This window comes from Nicotiana sylvestris, chromosome 5 (assembly GCF_000393655.2).
Source record: "Nicotiana sylvestris chromosome 5, ASM39365v2, whole genome shotgun sequence".
NCBI classification, from domain to species: domain Eukaryota; kingdom Viridiplantae; phylum Streptophyta; class Magnoliopsida; order Solanales; family Solanaceae; genus Nicotiana; species Nicotiana sylvestris.
The window spans coordinates 36,142,804-36,160,574 of record NC_091061.1 but is presented as its reverse complement, the minus strand read 5'-3'; the positions used below and the strand labels follow the sequence as shown (position 1 = coordinate 36,160,574).

The 17,771-nt window shown below is 38.6% G+C and overlaps 2 protein-coding genes across 3 annotated transcripts; one reads left to right on the top strand and one right to left on the bottom strand.

Moving 5' to 3' along the window:
* Positions 1-201: 201 nt before the first annotated feature.
* On the bottom strand, positions 202-1,122 carry LOC138868513 (uncharacterized). Its single transcript, XM_070146068.1, has one exon. It carries the CDS (start codon positions 1,120-1,122, stop codon positions 202-204), a length of 921 nt encoding a protein of 306 aa, XP_070002169.1.
* Positions 1,123-3,371: 2,249 nt separating this feature from the next.
* Positions 3,372-16,800, top strand: LOC104216405 (protein MAIN-LIKE 2). 2 transcript variants are annotated; one of them, XM_070174348.1, is made up of 6 exons: positions 3,372-3,593; positions 14,070-14,184; positions 14,292-14,936; positions 15,084-15,251; positions 15,344-15,733; positions 15,844-16,800. In XM_070174348.1, the coding sequence occupies exons 2-6, from the start codon at positions 14,089-14,091 to the stop codon at positions 16,432-16,434; spliced, it is 1,890 nt and encodes a 629-aa protein (XP_070030449.1). In that variant the 5' UTR covers positions 3,372-3,593; positions 14,070-14,088; the 3' UTR covers positions 16,435-16,800. The 2 variants fall into 2 exon arrangements, with proteins under 2 accessions (XP_070030449.1, XP_070030448.1); XM_070174347.1 differs by having other exon boundaries at positions 3,586-3,699.
* Positions 16,801-17,771: the final 971 nt, after the last annotated feature.

Below are 17,771 nucleotides of genomic sequence, written 5' to 3'. Positions count from 1 at the left end.
CCCGAAGTCATGGTGACTCTCGGAATGCTCTAGTTTGCCTAGCACAATATCAGGATCCTCTTTTTCATTCAGAAGCTTATGAAAGTAAGTCTGTCATCTCCTCTTAATCTGGGCATCTTCCACCAGTACTCTACCATCTTCGTCCTTAATGCATCTCACTTGGTCCAAATCTCGAGCCTTCCTCTCTCTCAACTTGGCCAATCAAAATAACTTCTTCTCCCCGCCTTTTCCCCCTAGTTCCTCGTACATACGACCATAAGTCGCATTCTTAGCCTCCGTGACCGACAGTTTAGCTTCCTTCCTAGCTACCTTATATCTCTCCATGCACGCTCGCCTCTCCTCCTCACCTCTGCTCGCCACTAACTTTAGGTTTGCCGCCTTCTTCGCTTCCGCTTTGCCTTGGACCACTTCATTCCACCACCAATCTCCTTTGTTCCCACCAGAGACACCAGTTGAGACCCCTAACACCTCTCTCGCAGATTCCCTTATACAGCCTGCTGTCACTGACCACATAGTGTTCGCGTCCCCACTACTCATCCAAGCTCCCATAGCCGACAACCGGCACTCCAACTCTTGGGCTTCATCCTTAGTCAAGGCTCCCCACCTGATTCTTGGTTTTCCCCGAGCAGACGTTTTCCTCCTCTTAAACCTAATACCAACGTCTAGCACCAACAATCTATGTTGCGTCACGAGTGTCTCACTCGGAATCACCTTGCAATCCTTGCACAACCCGTTGTCACACCTCCTGAGGAGGAGATAGTCAATCTGAGTCTTCGCTACCGCATTTTGAAAAGTAACCAAATGGTCTTTCCTCTTCGAAAAGTTAGAGTTCGCAATCACCAACCCAAAAGCCTTAGCGAAGTCTAACAACGAGGTACCTCCTCCGTTCCTCTCCCCAAAACCAAAGCTTCCATGCACCTCGCCATAGCCACCCGCGGTCGCCCCAATATGACCATTGAAATCTTCTCCTATGAATAGCTTCTCAGCAGGCAGAATCTGGCGCACAATCTCATCTAACCCATCCCAGAAGCGTCGTTTAACCTCCTCATCTAGGCCAGCATGCGACGCATAGGTGCTAATGACGTTCAGGGTGTGCTCTCCAACCACCAACTTAATAACCATCAATCTATCGTTCACTCGTCTGACCTCAACCACAGACTCTCTGAGTTCCCTATCCACGAAGATACCCACTCCATTCTTACCTCTCTAGACTCCTAACTACCAAAGTTTATACCCATCCGCATCCTTCGCCCTCGACCCTACCCACCTAGTCTCCTGGACACACGCTATATTGACCCTCATCTTCTGGAGAATCTTCGCCAACTCTATAGACTTACTTGTCAATGTACCTATGTTCCATGACCCGATTCTTAACCTATAGGTACCCCTGTTTCCTTTACCTCCCTTGCCTCCCGACCCACCCCCTAACCCCTGCCCTACCTCCCGCCCCACCCCCGCTCCCCTGAGGACATGAACTGACTCGACCATCCCAGACCACAGCCACTATACCTACGACAGACTAAGGGAAAATCACTAACACACACAAGGCAACAAACCAAGCTAGACAAAGACAGGCTGCAACTCTAAGCGCACTAATACTGTGAATAAACTAATAGGAACTAAGATTGCAATAATTTAACTAACATAATAAAGGGGAAAAGAAAAACGGGAGGTACCAACTCCTGCAAGTAGAACCTGGGAATTGTCTTGGTATATACGACGATGTTGCGTCCAGCTAGCACGTTCGCGTCCCACTTCTGTCGCCCCTCGTTGACCCTTGCCGGGGTTGTTCCTTATGTTTGCACACGCACGTTCCGCTCACCGTTAATAGCCACAGTCCCTATTCTGAAACACGCACAAAATACCACGAAGACAAACAAAGGAGGGGTTGTCACTGCTACCACTGGTGAGGCCCCACCCGTAGCAAAAGAGCACAAAAGGTTGTACTAAAACCTTAAATTGAATTTTTGATTTTTGATTTGTTTTTAAAAAATAAATTAAATAATAAATAAACAAACAAAAAACAGTCAAAAAAGAACCCTAAAAAAACACAACAAAGTCAAAAAAATAAATCAACAACAATGTATATAACAACAAATAAAAGAATCCAAAGAAACAATTGCTAAATACCGAGCAAAGCTAGGTGAATTTTTCCGGGGAGTAGTCAATTGGACAATTAGAAAATAAAGTAAAGTAAATAAATATTATTGATAAATTTATACAATTAAATATTATAAAATTTAATTTTTTTAAGAGTAACAAAATATATCTACGATATTATATGAAAAAGAAAGTAGCGGAAAAAATATTGAAGAAACTAATACATTAATACAAATTATATAGTAATACTAAATAAGCAATTGCATGGAACAAAACACTCTGCATAATTAACAAATTAAAAAAGGATAGGATAATACATTATATTTTAATTAGTGTAAAGAAAAAATAATTATACATCTATTTTATAACAATATTTATAACCAAAGATCTAATAAAAGTTGTAAGATTTCATCAAACAATATCTTTTTAATTGATACAAAGAAAACATCTTATGAGATATAACCAATTAAAAAGATAGCCAAAATCTAGGGGAAAAATAAGTTATTGCATATGTATCAGTTACCAAAATTTTAGGAGATATATTTAATTTTTTATTTTTCTTGCATTAAAATGTAGGAGTTTTTTTTTTTTCTTTTTTTCCAAATAGCTTATGAATTCCTAACTTTTGGAGCATTGTCTTGAGTAATGGCAAGTGACTTATTATTATGCTGACACATGACTTAATATGGATACGTTTTTAATTTTTTTTTAAAAAATAAACTAAAGTAAATAAATATTATTTATAAATCTACACAATTAAAAATCGATTCAATAGAATAAAATTTAAAATTAATTTTTTTTAAAGAGAACAATGTATATATATAAATATATCTTCTATATTATATTAAAAAGAGAGCAACAGAAAAAATATTAAAGAAATAATACACTAATACAAATTTATATTAACAATATAATAATATTAAATATTAGATAATATAATAAAATATAGAACAAAAAAGCTATTCGATAACTATATTAATCTCCTTTTTAATTTAATAGATATTTTGTTATTGAATATATTATTAATTGTATTGACAAATGAGATGACAATTGAAATTTATAAGCAATACGATCTAATATGTTCAAATAATCTCGGTCACAATTTACTTTAATTTTTTTAATATTGACGGCGTATTACGACTATTAGGTAATGATAAAAGATTGTTACATTTTTCCTTTTTCCCTCTTTCCAAACAAGGAGTTGTGTGTGTGTACATCCAAACAAAAGCTTATCGACACTTTGTCAAATTTCCCCAATTGCTATAAGGCAATTTTTTTTTTTTTAAAGAACCTAACCCTAACGACGCCGTATGCCTAATTGTGCCTCGCCGATTCTCAACTCCATCTCCGTCGATCTCTTCTCCGGCGATCACCTTCTCCGTTAACCCTTCGTCTCTCTCTTTGTCACTCTATCTCTTTCTCTACACACACATACACGAAGAGAGACACAAAGATACATTCATCGCCATTGCCTTGACTTACTGGTTTAACTGGTACATTCTCTCTCTGTCTCTCTAACTATATATATATATATATATATATATAAGAGAGACACAAAGATACATTCATCGCCATTGCCTTGACTTACTGGTTTAACTGGTACATTCTCTCTCTGTCTCTCTAACTATATATATATATATATATATATATAAGAGAGACATATACATGTCTCTGTGTGTGTGTGTGTGTTTTGTGCTTTAAAATTTTTTACTTTTCTCCTTGCCAATATGGTTTCTGCCCTGTCTTAAAGTTAATATTTCCCTTTTTCTTGTATGTTGGTCTTTTCGGCTTTTACCTAGTCATTTCAGTGACTGGGATTAGATTAAAATTTGGTAATTTGTAAGTTCTTTTTTTACATTTTTTTTTCTTCATTCAGAGTAGTGGTAATTTGTAATATATCTAGTGATTCATATAATTGGCTCCAACTATTTTGGGACTGAGCACTAGTTGATTGATTGATTGGTAATTATCATATTTCGTATGGTTTATCCTAATTGTTTAGGAACGACACATAGATGATTGATTGATCAAAAGTTATTGAGGGCAGCAGTAGTTTGATGTTTGTAAACAGTAGCAGAGCCATGATTTTCATTAAGGGGTGTCAAAATTTGAAGAATAAATATACAAAGAAGTTGAGAGAATTCAACACATAGTATATAAAGACCCCTTGGAACTATGTGGCCCCGCCACTGCTTGCAAGATTGCATTGAAGTCATGATATCAGCAAAAACATATGTAAGGGATGTCAATTTCAATCATCAGAAAATAGTTACAGCATCATTTAGTATGTATTTGTGTTGGACGTCTGATAGAAAACAAAGTCTGGTTTAAGTGCAAACAGTGTAGCACTCTGCATTGACATTTTGCACTGCTAACTCCAAGATTAACCAGTGAACACACCGTTAGAGAATCAAGTAGGAAAGTGTTAGTTAAAACTTGATTTTCAAGTACGAATATGAATAAAGTAACTTTACCGTTACCTTAGAATTCTTGTGAAAACAGCGAAGAACAGAATACAATGGAAGCAAAGTATCCATAAGATGATATTAACCAGCGGGGATTAAGGCTCTTACATTAGGTCTAGTGTTTAACACATGTTTTTTTTAGTTATTATGATATTAGTGATTGATTGACACTATAGGATAGATGTGAGATTTAGATAATCCCTAATTTAAGAGAAATCCTTGTTTGTCCTTAAAGTCAAATTTTGAGTAGTGAAATAAGACGGACCCAAGTGGAGTGGAATGGATATAGAGAAGTCACATAGCGACTGCAACTAGTTTTGGGTTGAGGCATAGTTGTTGTTGTATTGTTGTTGTAACGTAACAGTTCTCTGGACAATGTCCTCTCTAGTCACCTTTAAATCCTACAGTTATTTGGAATTTCCTTCTCCATAGGTACCTTCCCGCAAAAACCACTAACAGAAATGATTTTGTAAACAAAAGAAGATAAGTTAACTTCGTAATAAGAGTTGTTATAATTCTTTGCTATAATGTGAGATCATTAATCTTCTTTTATTTTCTTGGTAAGCAACTTCAGTTTTACATTTTTCCTTGACTTACATAATTCCAAAATGGAAATCGGGAAGCATTCAAAACTTTGTTTATTTCAATACTCACATTCCTTGTTAGTCAGGAATTTGGTTAATAATCCTAGTGATTGGCAACGAGAGGATGGTAATCCGTATCTCCTTAACCAGGACCCATGAAGTTCCAATCACTTCTAGGCACTTTTTTAAGCAGTTTGGTCTCTGACTGAAGAATTGGAAAGTTCAAATAAACATAATCTACTTTTTGGAGTCTGTCTTAAGATAATTTCTCACCGAACAGGAATTAGCACCTTTTTGGTGCAATAAATTGAAACTACTTACATATGATTACAAAACACATAACATTTCTCATTGAACAATAGGAAACCTTAATAATTTATTATTTCTACATCCGATTGAAGTTGATATTTCACAATAAAAAAACAAGGAACTGGTAATTTTAGTGGAAAAAAAGCAGGACCTGGTTTTCACTTAATTTTTTATTTTAAGGTAAATAATGTTGTATATGTATTTAAGCTTGCTTAGGACTTCAAGGCCAGGGCCAGGGCCAGCTGGAGCCTAAGGCCACTAAGGCAATGGCCTTAGGCCCCCAAAATACTTAGGGCCCAAAAATCTATAAATAATATATATATATATATATATATATATATATATATATAATATTTAATAATTATGCACTATTGATAGAATTTTTAAATCATTTGGTTAAAATAGTTATAGCTAAAAGTTTTACACATCTTAAATTGTATTTACTAGTTGTTTCCTATCTTTAATTCGTCCCAACATAAATTGGTTTTCTTATAATGTTAGTTTAGAATAATTTTTCTTAATTCTTTGAGTGCCTTTGTAGACATTATTTTTTTTTGAGAAGGTAACATATTTGTATATTAATATAAAGACTTCACTAAAATTGTGAAGTCACCCATAGTTACAAAGGAAAGTGATCAAACAAAAATATAAACAACTTGTAATCCTTGGTCTTCTCACAAGGATTCTAAAACATCTAAAATGGATTCATGATCCTCCAAAAGCTTTCCTTTACACCAAAAATAAGAAAGAGCTAAACATTTCATCTTTATCTTCTGGATGTTACTGGACTTGTCTTCAAAACATCTTTGATTCCTTTCTTCCCAAATTGTCCACCATATGCAGGCTGGGACAGTTCTCCATCTCTTTTTATCTCTAGAAAGTGTGCCCTCTTTACTCCAGCATGCTAGAATATCAAGGATTCTTCCCGGCATTGCCCATGAAATTCCCCTTAAGCTGATGAAGATTCTCCATATCTGTATAGTGAATTTGCAATGCAAAAAAAGATGGCTAATTGTCTCTGCCTTCTCTCCACATAGATAACATTTAGAACACAATTAGAATCCTCTTTTGGTTAGGTTGTCTTGTGTTAACACTGCTTCTTTTGCCAATAGCCATGTAAAACAAGCAATCTTGTGTGGAATTTTAACTTTCCATATCATCTTCCATGGCCAGCAGCCTACCTGATTGTTGGACAAGTTGAATTCCCTGTAAGCTTCCCTAACTGAAAACTTCCGCTACATGTTCCCTTGCCATATAATAAGATCTTGATTAGAGTTGGTACCACTGTACTGCTCCAAAGTATTATGAAACTGGATAATTCTGTCAATTTCCCTGTCATTTAGCATTCTTCTGAAAGTGAGATTCCAGCTCTGACCTGTCCAAACCTCTTCTATTGTTGCTTGCTGTTGCTGATTCAAAGCATGTATGTCAGGAAATAGCCCCTTCAAGGTTCCTTGACCTAGCCAGTTGTCTTCCCATGGAGAGATCTTCCTACCATTTCCTACTTTGAACTTTGCTTTGTTGATCACTTTTGGCCATAAATTCCTGATTGATCTCCACAAACTGACTCCATATGGACTTCTCACTGCCTTGGATGTCCAATTTCCTTCCTTTCCATATTTCTCCCTAATAACCCCTATCCACAATATTTGTTCATCTGCTGCAAATTTCCACAGCCACTTCATCATCAGGCTCTGGTTCTGTACTCTTAAATTTTTGATTCCCGGTCCCCCTGCCTTCTTGCTTGTAGTCAGGTCTCCCCATTTAACCAAGTGGATTTTCTTTTTCTCACTGTTACCTTCCCATAGAAAGTTTCTTCTTAGAGCATCAATTCTTTTCACTACATTGACTGAAATTGGAAATAAAGACATCATATAAGTAGGTATGGCATCAAGCACAGAATTAATCAGATTCAATCTACCCCCCATAGATAGATATTGATTCTTCCAATTTGCTAACTTCTTTTCACATTTCTCCAGCACACTGTTCCAAATATCTTTTGATTTGCGCTTAGCTCCCAATGGCATCCCCAGATATACAGAAGGCAATTCCCCTACCTTCCCACCAAGGATATTAACCAGACTTTGTAGCTGCATAACCTCATTGACCGGGTAAATGAAACTTTTATGCCAGTTGATGTGCAGCCCAGAAATAACTTCAAAAAGAATCAGAATCACCCTTAGCACTTTCACTTGTTCTCTTTTAGCTTCACAAAAAACCAAGGTGTCATCAGCATAGTGCAGGTGTGAAATCCTCATGTTGCTATTAGCCCTGAAGATGTTGGTTTATGTTTAGTCAACAATGACATGCCAATTGGAAGAGTTGGTGGAAAGAGTTGGTGTGGATGCTAGGAGGAAGCTTCCTCCTTTGATGTCACCCATGACACCAAGAGGAGGTAGTTTGATGTCACCAATGACATCAAGAGGAGGTCTTTACCTCTATAAATAGATACACTCATTCATTTGTAGAAACCATCCCAAAATAATACAATACATTGTAGTGAGTAGAGAGTTAAGAGAGAAATTCTCTTAAGTGTAATTGGGAAATCTCCCCTTCCTTTGTTAATATTAAAAGGGCAATTGTTCTCTGGTGGACGTAGGATTATTTTGATCCGAACCACGTTAAATCTTGTGTTCTTTCTTTTACGTTTCCGCTAACAATTGGTATCAGAGCGACAGGATTCTTTAACGATCCAAGGAGAAAGAACAAGCAAATATGAGTTCCATGAAGTTTGAAATTGATAGATTCAATGGACGCAACAACTTCAATATCTGGAAGATCCAGATGATGGCGTTACTGCGGAGGGAAGGTTCAATCCATGCTATTGACGGAAAGTATCCTACGGATATATCAGCTCCCGACAAGGAGAAGATTGAAGGGGATGCATTGAGTGCAATCCAACTATCCCTTGCACCTAACGTGCTTTGTGAAGTGAGTACGGGTACCGAAGAGACGGCCAAACAGTTATGGGAAAAGCTAGAAGGGCTATACCAAGACCGATCAGTGACAACAAGGATGTTGTTACAACGGCGTCTTCACACATTTAAGATGGGGTCAGGTACTTCGTTACAAGATCATTTAGATGCGTTCAATAAACTTGTCATGGACTTACAGATTGCAGGAATTAAAAAGGGAGGAGGAGACGCTTGCATGTGCTTTGCTATTTTCATTGACTTCAGGATATCGTGATATTGAGAATTCAATGATGTATAGCAAGGAGCCTATCAAGCTTGAGCAAGTGCGGCAGGCACTTAACTCTAGTGATGTGCGGAGGCACATTGAAGGAGATAGAGATGACCAGGCAAGTGGGCTCTTTGTGAGAGGCCGGACTAGCCAACAGGGAAAGAGCAAATCAAAGCACAGATCAAAGTCTCGTGTGAACAAGAAGAATACAGAGTGTTGGGGTTGTGGCAAGAAGGGGCACTTTGAACGAGACTGCCCAATGTCAAAGTCCAAGGAAAAGGCGAGTGCATCCACAGTTGAACAGGTACATGATTTTGATAATGATTATGTACTAACAACATCGTGTAATAATAATAGTAGTTATGGAAACAAATGGGTGTTAGACTCTGCTTGCACTCTGCATATGACGTTCCGAAAAGACTGGTTTAGCAGCTATGAGAAAAGTGGAGGAACCGTAGTAATGGGCAATAATGCAACTTGTGCAATAGTTGGCATTGGCTCAGTTCGGGTTCGCTGCCATGATGGAGTCGTGAGGACTATTACACAAGTCCGTCATGTTCCTGATCTGAAGAAGAATTTGATCTCCCTGAGTACTCTGGATGAACAAGGCTACAGGTACATGAGCGAAGCAGGAACTATAAAGGTGACTAAAGGTTCTTTAGTCATGCTGAAAGGCAAGCTGGAGAACGGCCTTTACACATTGGCCGGAAGCACCATTGTTGGCTCTGCAAATGCATCTACAGTGCAGTTATCTAATGATGACAAGGCAAGACTATGGCACATGAGACTGGGTCATATGAGCGCACGTGGACTGGAGATGTTGAGCAATCGTAAACTTTTGGAAGGTGAGAAGATCAGCACGCTTGACTTCTGTGAGCACTGCGTTCTAGGGAAGCAGAAGAAGGTCAGCTTCAGCACTGGCAAACACAAGACAAGAGGAGTGCTAGACTACATCCATTCAGATTTATGGGGTCCTTCTAAACTTCCATCGAAGGGCGGAAAGAGGTATCTTCTCATTTTTATTGATGATTTCTCACGAAAGGTTTGGGTGTATTTTTTGAAGGCAAAAAGTGATGCTTTTGAAGCATTTAAAGAGTGGAAGATTTTGGTTGAAAATCAAATGGAGCGGAAAATCAAGTATCTTCGCACAGACAATGGCTTGGAGTTTTGCAATGAAGAGTTTAATGAATTCTGCAAGGTTCATGGGATCTCAAGACATAGGACTGTCAGGCATACCCCACAGCAGAATGGAGTTGCCGAGAGAATGAACAGAACTCTTCTTGAAAAGGCTCGTTGTATGCTCCTACAAGCCAAAATGTCCAAAGTATTTTGGGCTGAAGCAGTTCACACTGCTGCTCATATTGTCAATCGATCTCCAGCATCGACAATTGACTTTAAGACTCCGAATGAGGTATGGTCAGGTGAACCCTCTAACTATTCATACTTACGAGTATTTGGGTGTCCAGCTTATTATCACGTTAATGAAGGAAAGCTTGAACCAAGGGCTAAGAAGGCCATATTCGTAGGGTATGTGGATGGAGTAAAAGGGTACAAACTTTGGTGTTTGTCTTTACTCAAATTTATAGTTAGTAGAGATGTCACCTTTGATGAATCCTCTATACTTGATCCCCGTAAAGTTTCCGTGGAGTTTTCAGGAAACAAGAACGACGAGCAGGTGGAGCTTCCGGTGGAGCTTGCCAAGGAAAAGGATCAAGAGACTCAGGTTAAAGATGAGTCAGAAGATGTAGACCTTGAAGAACTTGCTGTCAATGAACCATACACAATTGCAAAGGAGAGGGAGAAGAGGCAGACACGAGAACCGGAACGCCTTATAGATCAAGCAAACTTGATTGCATATGCGTTCATAGCTACACAAGAAGAGATTAAGGATCTGGAGCCCTCCTCGTGTATTGAAGCAACTTCTTGCAAGGATGCTGTACAATGGCGGTTAGCCATGACTGAAGAGATGGAGTCTCTTCACAAGAATCAGACATGGGTCTTAGTGAAAAGACAAAAGGGGAAGAGGACAGTTGGATGCAAGTGGGTCTACCGAAAGAAAGAGGGAATTTCTGAAGTGGAAGATGCTAGGTTCAAGGCGAGATTGGTTGCAAAAGGATTCAGTCAGAAGGAGGGAATTGACTACAATGAGATTTTCTCTCCAGTCGTGAAGCATAGCTCAATTCGCGTGCTACTAGCATTGGTTGCCCAATTTGACTTGGAGCTTCAACAGCTTGATGTCAAAACTGCTTTCTTACACGGTGATCTAGAAGAGACAATCTATATGGATCAGCCTGAAGGTTTCCTAGCTGAGGGAAAAGAAGATCACGTATGCCAACTAAAGAAGTCTTTGTATGGTTTGAAGCAATCCCCTAGACAGTGGTACAAGAGGTTTGATGCATTCATGACTACACATGAATTCTCAAGGAGTGCATTTGATAGCTGTGTGTATCACAAGAAGATGTCTGGTAACTCAATGATTTATTTACTGTTGTATGTTGATGATATGCTTATTGCTGCTAACAACATTACAGAGATAAATGCTTTGAAGAAACTGTTGAGTAAGGAATTTGACATGAAGGATTTAGGAGCTGCAAAGAAAATCCTTGGTATGGAGATTTCAAGAGAAGACGGTGTTGTACATCTTTCTCAGAAGAGGTATATTGAAAGGGTTCTCAAGAGATTCAATATGCATACGTGCAAGCCTGTAAGTACACCATTAGCTCCTCATTTTAAACTTTCAGAGTTACAAATGCCTCAGTCCGAGGATGAGGTGGAGCATATGTCAAAGATTCCTTATGCCAGTGCAGTTGGTAGCATTATGTATGCTATGGTATGCACACGTCCAGATATTGCTCAATCTGTAAGTGTGGTAAGTAGATACATGTCCAGCCCAGGAAAGAGGCATTGGGAAGCTGTCAAGTGGATATTGAGATATCTCAAAGGAGCTTCTGGTGTTGGTCTGACCTTTCGAAAAAGTGGTGGAGGTATTTCAATTCTCGGTTATGTAGATTCTGACTATGCAGGAGATCTTGACAGAAGAAGGTCCACAACTGGATACATCTTTACCCTCGTTGGCAGTGCCGTTAGTTGGAAGTCGACTCTGCAGTCGATTGCCGCTTTGTCTACGACAGAAGCAGAATACATGGCAGCAGCGGAGGCGGTGAAGGAAGCTATCTGGTTGAAAGGTTTAGTAGCGGAATTGAGTTTGGTTCAGCTGGAATCAACTCTTAGATGTGATAGTCAGAGTGCTATTCATCTAATGAAAAATCAGAGATTTCATGAGCGCACTAAACACATTGATGTCAGATTTCATTTTATTCGAGATGTTGTTGAAGAGGGAACTATCAAGGTCGTGAAGGTTATCACAGACGATAATGCTGCAGATATGTTGACCAAGATAGTCCCACTCGCTAAGTTTGCACACTGCAAGGACTTGGCGGGGGTGTGCATCAACTGATGCAACTCCGAAGAGAACAGTTGTTAGGTGGAGGTGGTATGTTCAACAATGGTTTGATTCTTCTTGTTTCTTACAACGGGGTTGCCCAGTAAGCTTAGAAGTTTTGGCCAGAGTTGTTCACACGCACGCTCGAAACGCAAACCAAGGTGGGTTTATGTTTAGTCAACAATGGCATGCCAATTGGAAGAGTTGGTGGAAAGAGTTGGTGTGGATGCTAGGAGGAAGCTTCCTCCTTTGATGTCACCCATGACATCAAGAGGAGGTAGTTTGATGTCACCAATGACATCAAGAGGAGGTCTTTACCTCTATAAATAGATGCACTCCTTCATTTGTAGAAACCATCCCAAAAATAATACAACACATTGTAGTGAGTAGAGAGTTAAGAGAGAAATTCTCTTAAGTGTAATTGGGAACTCTCCCCTTCCTTTGTTAATATTAAAAAGGCAACTGTTCTCTGGTGGACGTAGGATTATTTTGATCCGAACCACGTTAAGTCTTGTGTTCTTTCTTTTACGTTTCCGCTAACAAGCCCTATTACTCACTTTAAAGCCTCTTATCCAGTTATTTGTTTGAGCTACTTTCACCATGTCATTTAACCCTTCAATAACAATTATGAATAAAAAAAGGGAGAGGGAATCACCTTGTCTCGGCCCCCTCTGTGAAGGGAAAAATCCAACTGGCTCTCCATTGATAAGTACTGAGAAACTTACAGTGGAAATACAATATCTAATCCAGCTAATCCATCTTCCCCCAAAGCCCATCCTCCTCAGAGTATCCAAAAGGTATTTCCAATTCAGATGGTCATATGCTTTCTCAATATCCAGCTCACATAGAATCTCAGGCTCTTTGCTTATCTTCCTTGTGTCTATACATTCATTGGCTATTAGCACAACATCCATGATCTGTCTGCCTCTAATGAAGGCCATTTGTTGATGATCCATCAATTTGTTAACCACCTTTTGAGTCTCTCAGTCAATAGCTTGGAAATAATCTTGTATATGCTGCCTGTCAAACTGATAGGCCTGAAATCTCTTAATTCTTTGGCCCCTACCTTCTTAGGAATCAAAGCTACAAATGTGTTGATAAGTAACTATTAAAATACGTCATTAACATTGAATGACTCTTGAAACATATTAGTTACTATAATATTATTTGTTTCAACTTAAATTTAGAATTAAAAGTGTTAAGAGAAACTGTATAAGTAGAAGAATACTCTAATTGACAAACTCAATCACGTAAAAAGGGTTAATTCTATTACCGTTAACAATTTCTATATCAGTTGCCTCGGTCGAAAAAGTTGAAAACACTAAATCAATAAAGTCCAACATGATAACACAAGAGAGATTAAACACATTGGTTAGACATTGGCAATAATTAAAACCGATTATAACTTCTTTAGATTTCGATAATTATAAGAGAAAAAAAATTAAAAAAATTTAAGGCCTCACTTTTTATTTTCGCCTTAGGCCCCATATTATGTCGTGCCGCCCCTGTTCAAGGCTAAGGTGTTTGAGATGAAGGACGATTTGATTCCTGCCACTGGGCCGGTCATCTGTATAAATGTACATTGGTTACTTGTCTCACCACTTATGATGTAGATTCATGCTTGTTTAACTTGTGAAGTAGTTTCTTGTGTAGTCTAACATTTGATGCATCCTTAGCTGGTCTTACAAGATTTAGATTCTGGGTTCATTCAAGGTTTCTAACAGCTCTAACCATTGTTTAGACTTTGGAAAAGGACGGATAGGGGCTTCTTCTCCATCGTCCAATCCTATTTTATTTATTTATTGATTTATTGATTTATATGCCCGTTTTAGACTTACCATCACTAGTTTCTGTTCAAATGCTTCCTCAATATAAAAGCTTTCGTCCTTTAGTTTCAAACAATGTAGTTAAGGTGCATTACAAATTTTGATGAAAACCTTAATTTTGTTCTTCCTTAGTAGTAATGTTAAGTTTGTCTTGTTTCAGAGATATGTCATAAGCAGTGATGGTGGACTACTATGCAACTAATCCTGGACCTATTGATGATGCTGTGTTGTACGATCAAGATAAACATGTATCATCTGCTATTTGGGAAGGGCAGGTATTCACTAAGATAAACTTCCTCCTTTTTTTATTTTAGAAATTGATACTTGACTGTAAAACAGTAACACAGACAAGAATTAAATAACTTGTTCTGACTGTTGACAGGAGCGTAGTGCTCTTAGGTGCCATGAACACACATCAAAGCTCGATCAGTGGATGCTCACAGAGAAACAGATTGAGTTGGTTAAGAAGGCTGGATTTGGTTATTTAAGAATGATACCGGCAATTAGTTTGGATAACCCACTCATTTCTGCTCTAGTTGAGAGATGGAGGAGAGAAACTAACACATTCCATTTCACTGTTGGGGAAATGACTGTGACCCTTGAGGATGTCGCCTACTTGCTTGGGCTACCAGTTGACGGTGAAGCTGTTATAGGTGTGACATATACTTCATGTGAAGCAGTCTGTATCAGGTTGTTGGGGAAAGCACCTGACTCGGGATATACGAGTGGTGGGATGGTGAAGCTTAGTTGGTTGAAAGAGACCTTCTCTCAGTGTCCTGAGGATGCTTCCATGGAGGATGTTGAGCGTCATACACGTGCTTATCTTCTTTACCTTGTGGGTAGCACAATTTTTTCAACTACCACTGGCAATAAAGTACCGGTAATGTACCTTCCATTGTTTGAAAATTTTGATGAAGCTGGCAGGTATGCTTGGGGTGCTGCAGCCTTATCCTTCTTGTACAGAGCGCTTGGGAATGCTTCCCTCAGGTCTCAAAGCACAATTAGTGGCTGTTTGACACTGTTACAGGTATGATGAGGCTAGGAAGTTTTTGCCTTTGTAAGGTTTCCTCCGGGACACAACTGACCTGGCTGTGTCATGCTTTGATAAGTAATTAGAAAATGTAGCTCACCTTTATATTAAATCTTCCTGTGATGAGTTTTTCCTCTCTTGTAGTGCTGGAGTTACTACCACCTCAATGTTGGTCGGCCAAAGCTTAATCATGATCCAATCCATGAATGTTTCCCATTTGTACTTAGGTGGAAAGGTAAACAAAGCAGTCCAACATCAAACCGTGATGTGGCATTCTACCGAAAAGCATTGGACTCTATGAAGCCATCTGACGTAAGTTGATTTTCAGAACTTGCTTATGTGACTTGAATCATTTACGTCTTGGAGAGCTTAAGAAAATGGAACAATTCTATGCTTTCGTCCAGGTTGACTGGTGTCCTTACTCAAACATTAGTCACACTGTCATACCAGAACATATATTACGCAGCCTCATTCTCGGGAGATCAAAGACCATGTTGATATGTTATGACAAGGCTGAAAGACACCTTCCAGATCGTTGCCTAAGGCAGTTTGGCATGCATCAGACAGTCCCTGAAGAGGTACAAAAGTGGGAAAGGAAGAGCCGGGGAGTTGACGGTGGTGTAGATCTCTCAACAAAAATGGAGTCAGAGCTTAATGAATGGTCGAATCGCCATCTCTACATTGTGGAGGCAGAGGAAGATGTGGAGGAAAGTGAATACATGCAGTGGTATTTGAGAATTACAAGGAAGTTGGTGGGGAGGCCTGTGCCTATCTCATCTGAGTTTCAAAGAATGGTAAACTAATTTAGAAAATTTCAATTTCTGTTATCCACATCCTCTCTTACCTCCTTACTCCGTAGTGCACCTCCAATTTTTCATTACAATCTGTTTTTTTGTCATTGCAGAATGCTGCACTGAGGGAGATTGCCCTTATAGCAGACACCCTTTCAACTCATGGGATGGATGATCAACAGTTACAATCTGTCACAAGAATCCGATATATTACTTATGAATGCTTGAGGGATCAGATTGCAAGTACAGTAGTTGTTGCAACAAACTCACAAGGTGAAGTTGGAAAGAGAGTACGTGGAAAGGAGAGAGTAAGAAGGAAGGGGATGGGCAAACGTAAACGGAAAGAAGAGATAGAGCAATATTATGCAGCAGGGGTACCTGTGCAATCTCGGTTACCTGCTGCAACTTTTGATGCAGATGACTCTCACCTATATCACATGGGCAGTGATGATTTATGTATTACAGTAAGTGAGGATGATCACGGCCGGATATCTCATGTGGCTCACAGTGTCGATGATTTGGAGCTTTGCGAAGATGCTAATGGACTTGACGAATCACACTTCCATCATCTAGCTGAAGATGGCCGGCTCTCCAGTGAAGTAGCAGAAGATAAGCCTCATGCTTCAATTGATGTTGTTCCCCAGGTCTCCCATGAAACTAGAGAGGACATTGCCCAACAGAATGATTACGGGGTTCTTGTTTAGACCAGCAAAGATGAGATTTTTATTCTGTAAGGGATGATATTCTTTCTAAGATTTATAACTGTAGGTGCTTGACTAATATTTTGCTCATTTTGGTATTATTTCGTTGCATATATGTCCCTGTTCATGGGCAGTCAATGATCTTCAGTCTTCCTGGGAACTTAGGAAATCCAAGCTTAGGCTTGTTGTAATTAGTTAGCTAGAGACCTTTTTTCGCTTGCTTGATTTTCCTTTCGTTTGGATGTCCTTTTTGCCCTCTTTTACTGGTTAAGGAGAAGAATTATGCAAGACTCTGAATGCATAAACATGTAGTATTTGTGAATGGTAATATTACGTCCTTAACTTATTCGACCTTTATTTATACCTGCATGCAGTTGGACTACCTGCTTTTACAAAGTTTATTTTTGTCATTTGATTACAAATTGTAATCTTTGTTTTTCTTTTTCTAGTGGAGGGATTAAGCCGGAAAAAAAAAACATTCAGACAATGCTTGTATCACATCAAATGGTGCAAGTAGCATGCTTGAGGGCAGTGTTTTAAAAGGCGTTTTTGGGGAGAGTCTTGGGGCGAGGTGTACCAAAATTGCCCTGAGGCGATGGTGTGGAGCGAAAGTCTCAAGAGGCATACGCCTAGTAATTTGGAGCATATGTCCGGACGTTTGAGGCGCGTCTTTGTAGTGGGGGCATAAGCGCCAGAGACTTTTTCAAATTAAAACAAAATTTGTTAAATAAGTCTTTCATATAATACCCAAATTCTCAAAAGTCAGCTTGTAATTACTCAAAAGATTAAAAAAGAACTGAAATGTATTAAATTAAAAAGTCAAGACCTTTTTTATTGATTGAAGCCCTAATTTATGGTCTTTCCCAATTCTTTATCTTGTCTGCTAATATCTCCCAAGTTCAAATTGCATGTTAGTCATCTGTTAATACAAAGAGAACTTCATTCTCCTTCATAGCAGCAAGTTCAAAGTTCAAATTGCATGTTAGTCATCTTTTTTGTTCCTCTATGTAGAAAATTTTATTCTTTTCGACCTCAAGTTACTTGTGCTTGTAAGTAGCGTATAATAGATTGTTTTGACTAGTTTTTTGTTGGGATGATATATATATATATATATATATATATATATATATATATATATATTTCAAATATTTATAATTTTCTTCAATTTTTATACAATTTTACCTGTTTATAAATATTTACTGTAATTATGTTACCGGGGGTCTATTTGGAAACAGTCTCTCTACCCCAGGGTAGTGGTAAGGTCTGCATACACACTACTCTCCCCAGACCCCACTAAGTGGGATTATACTGGGTTGTTGTTATTGTTGTATAAAATATTA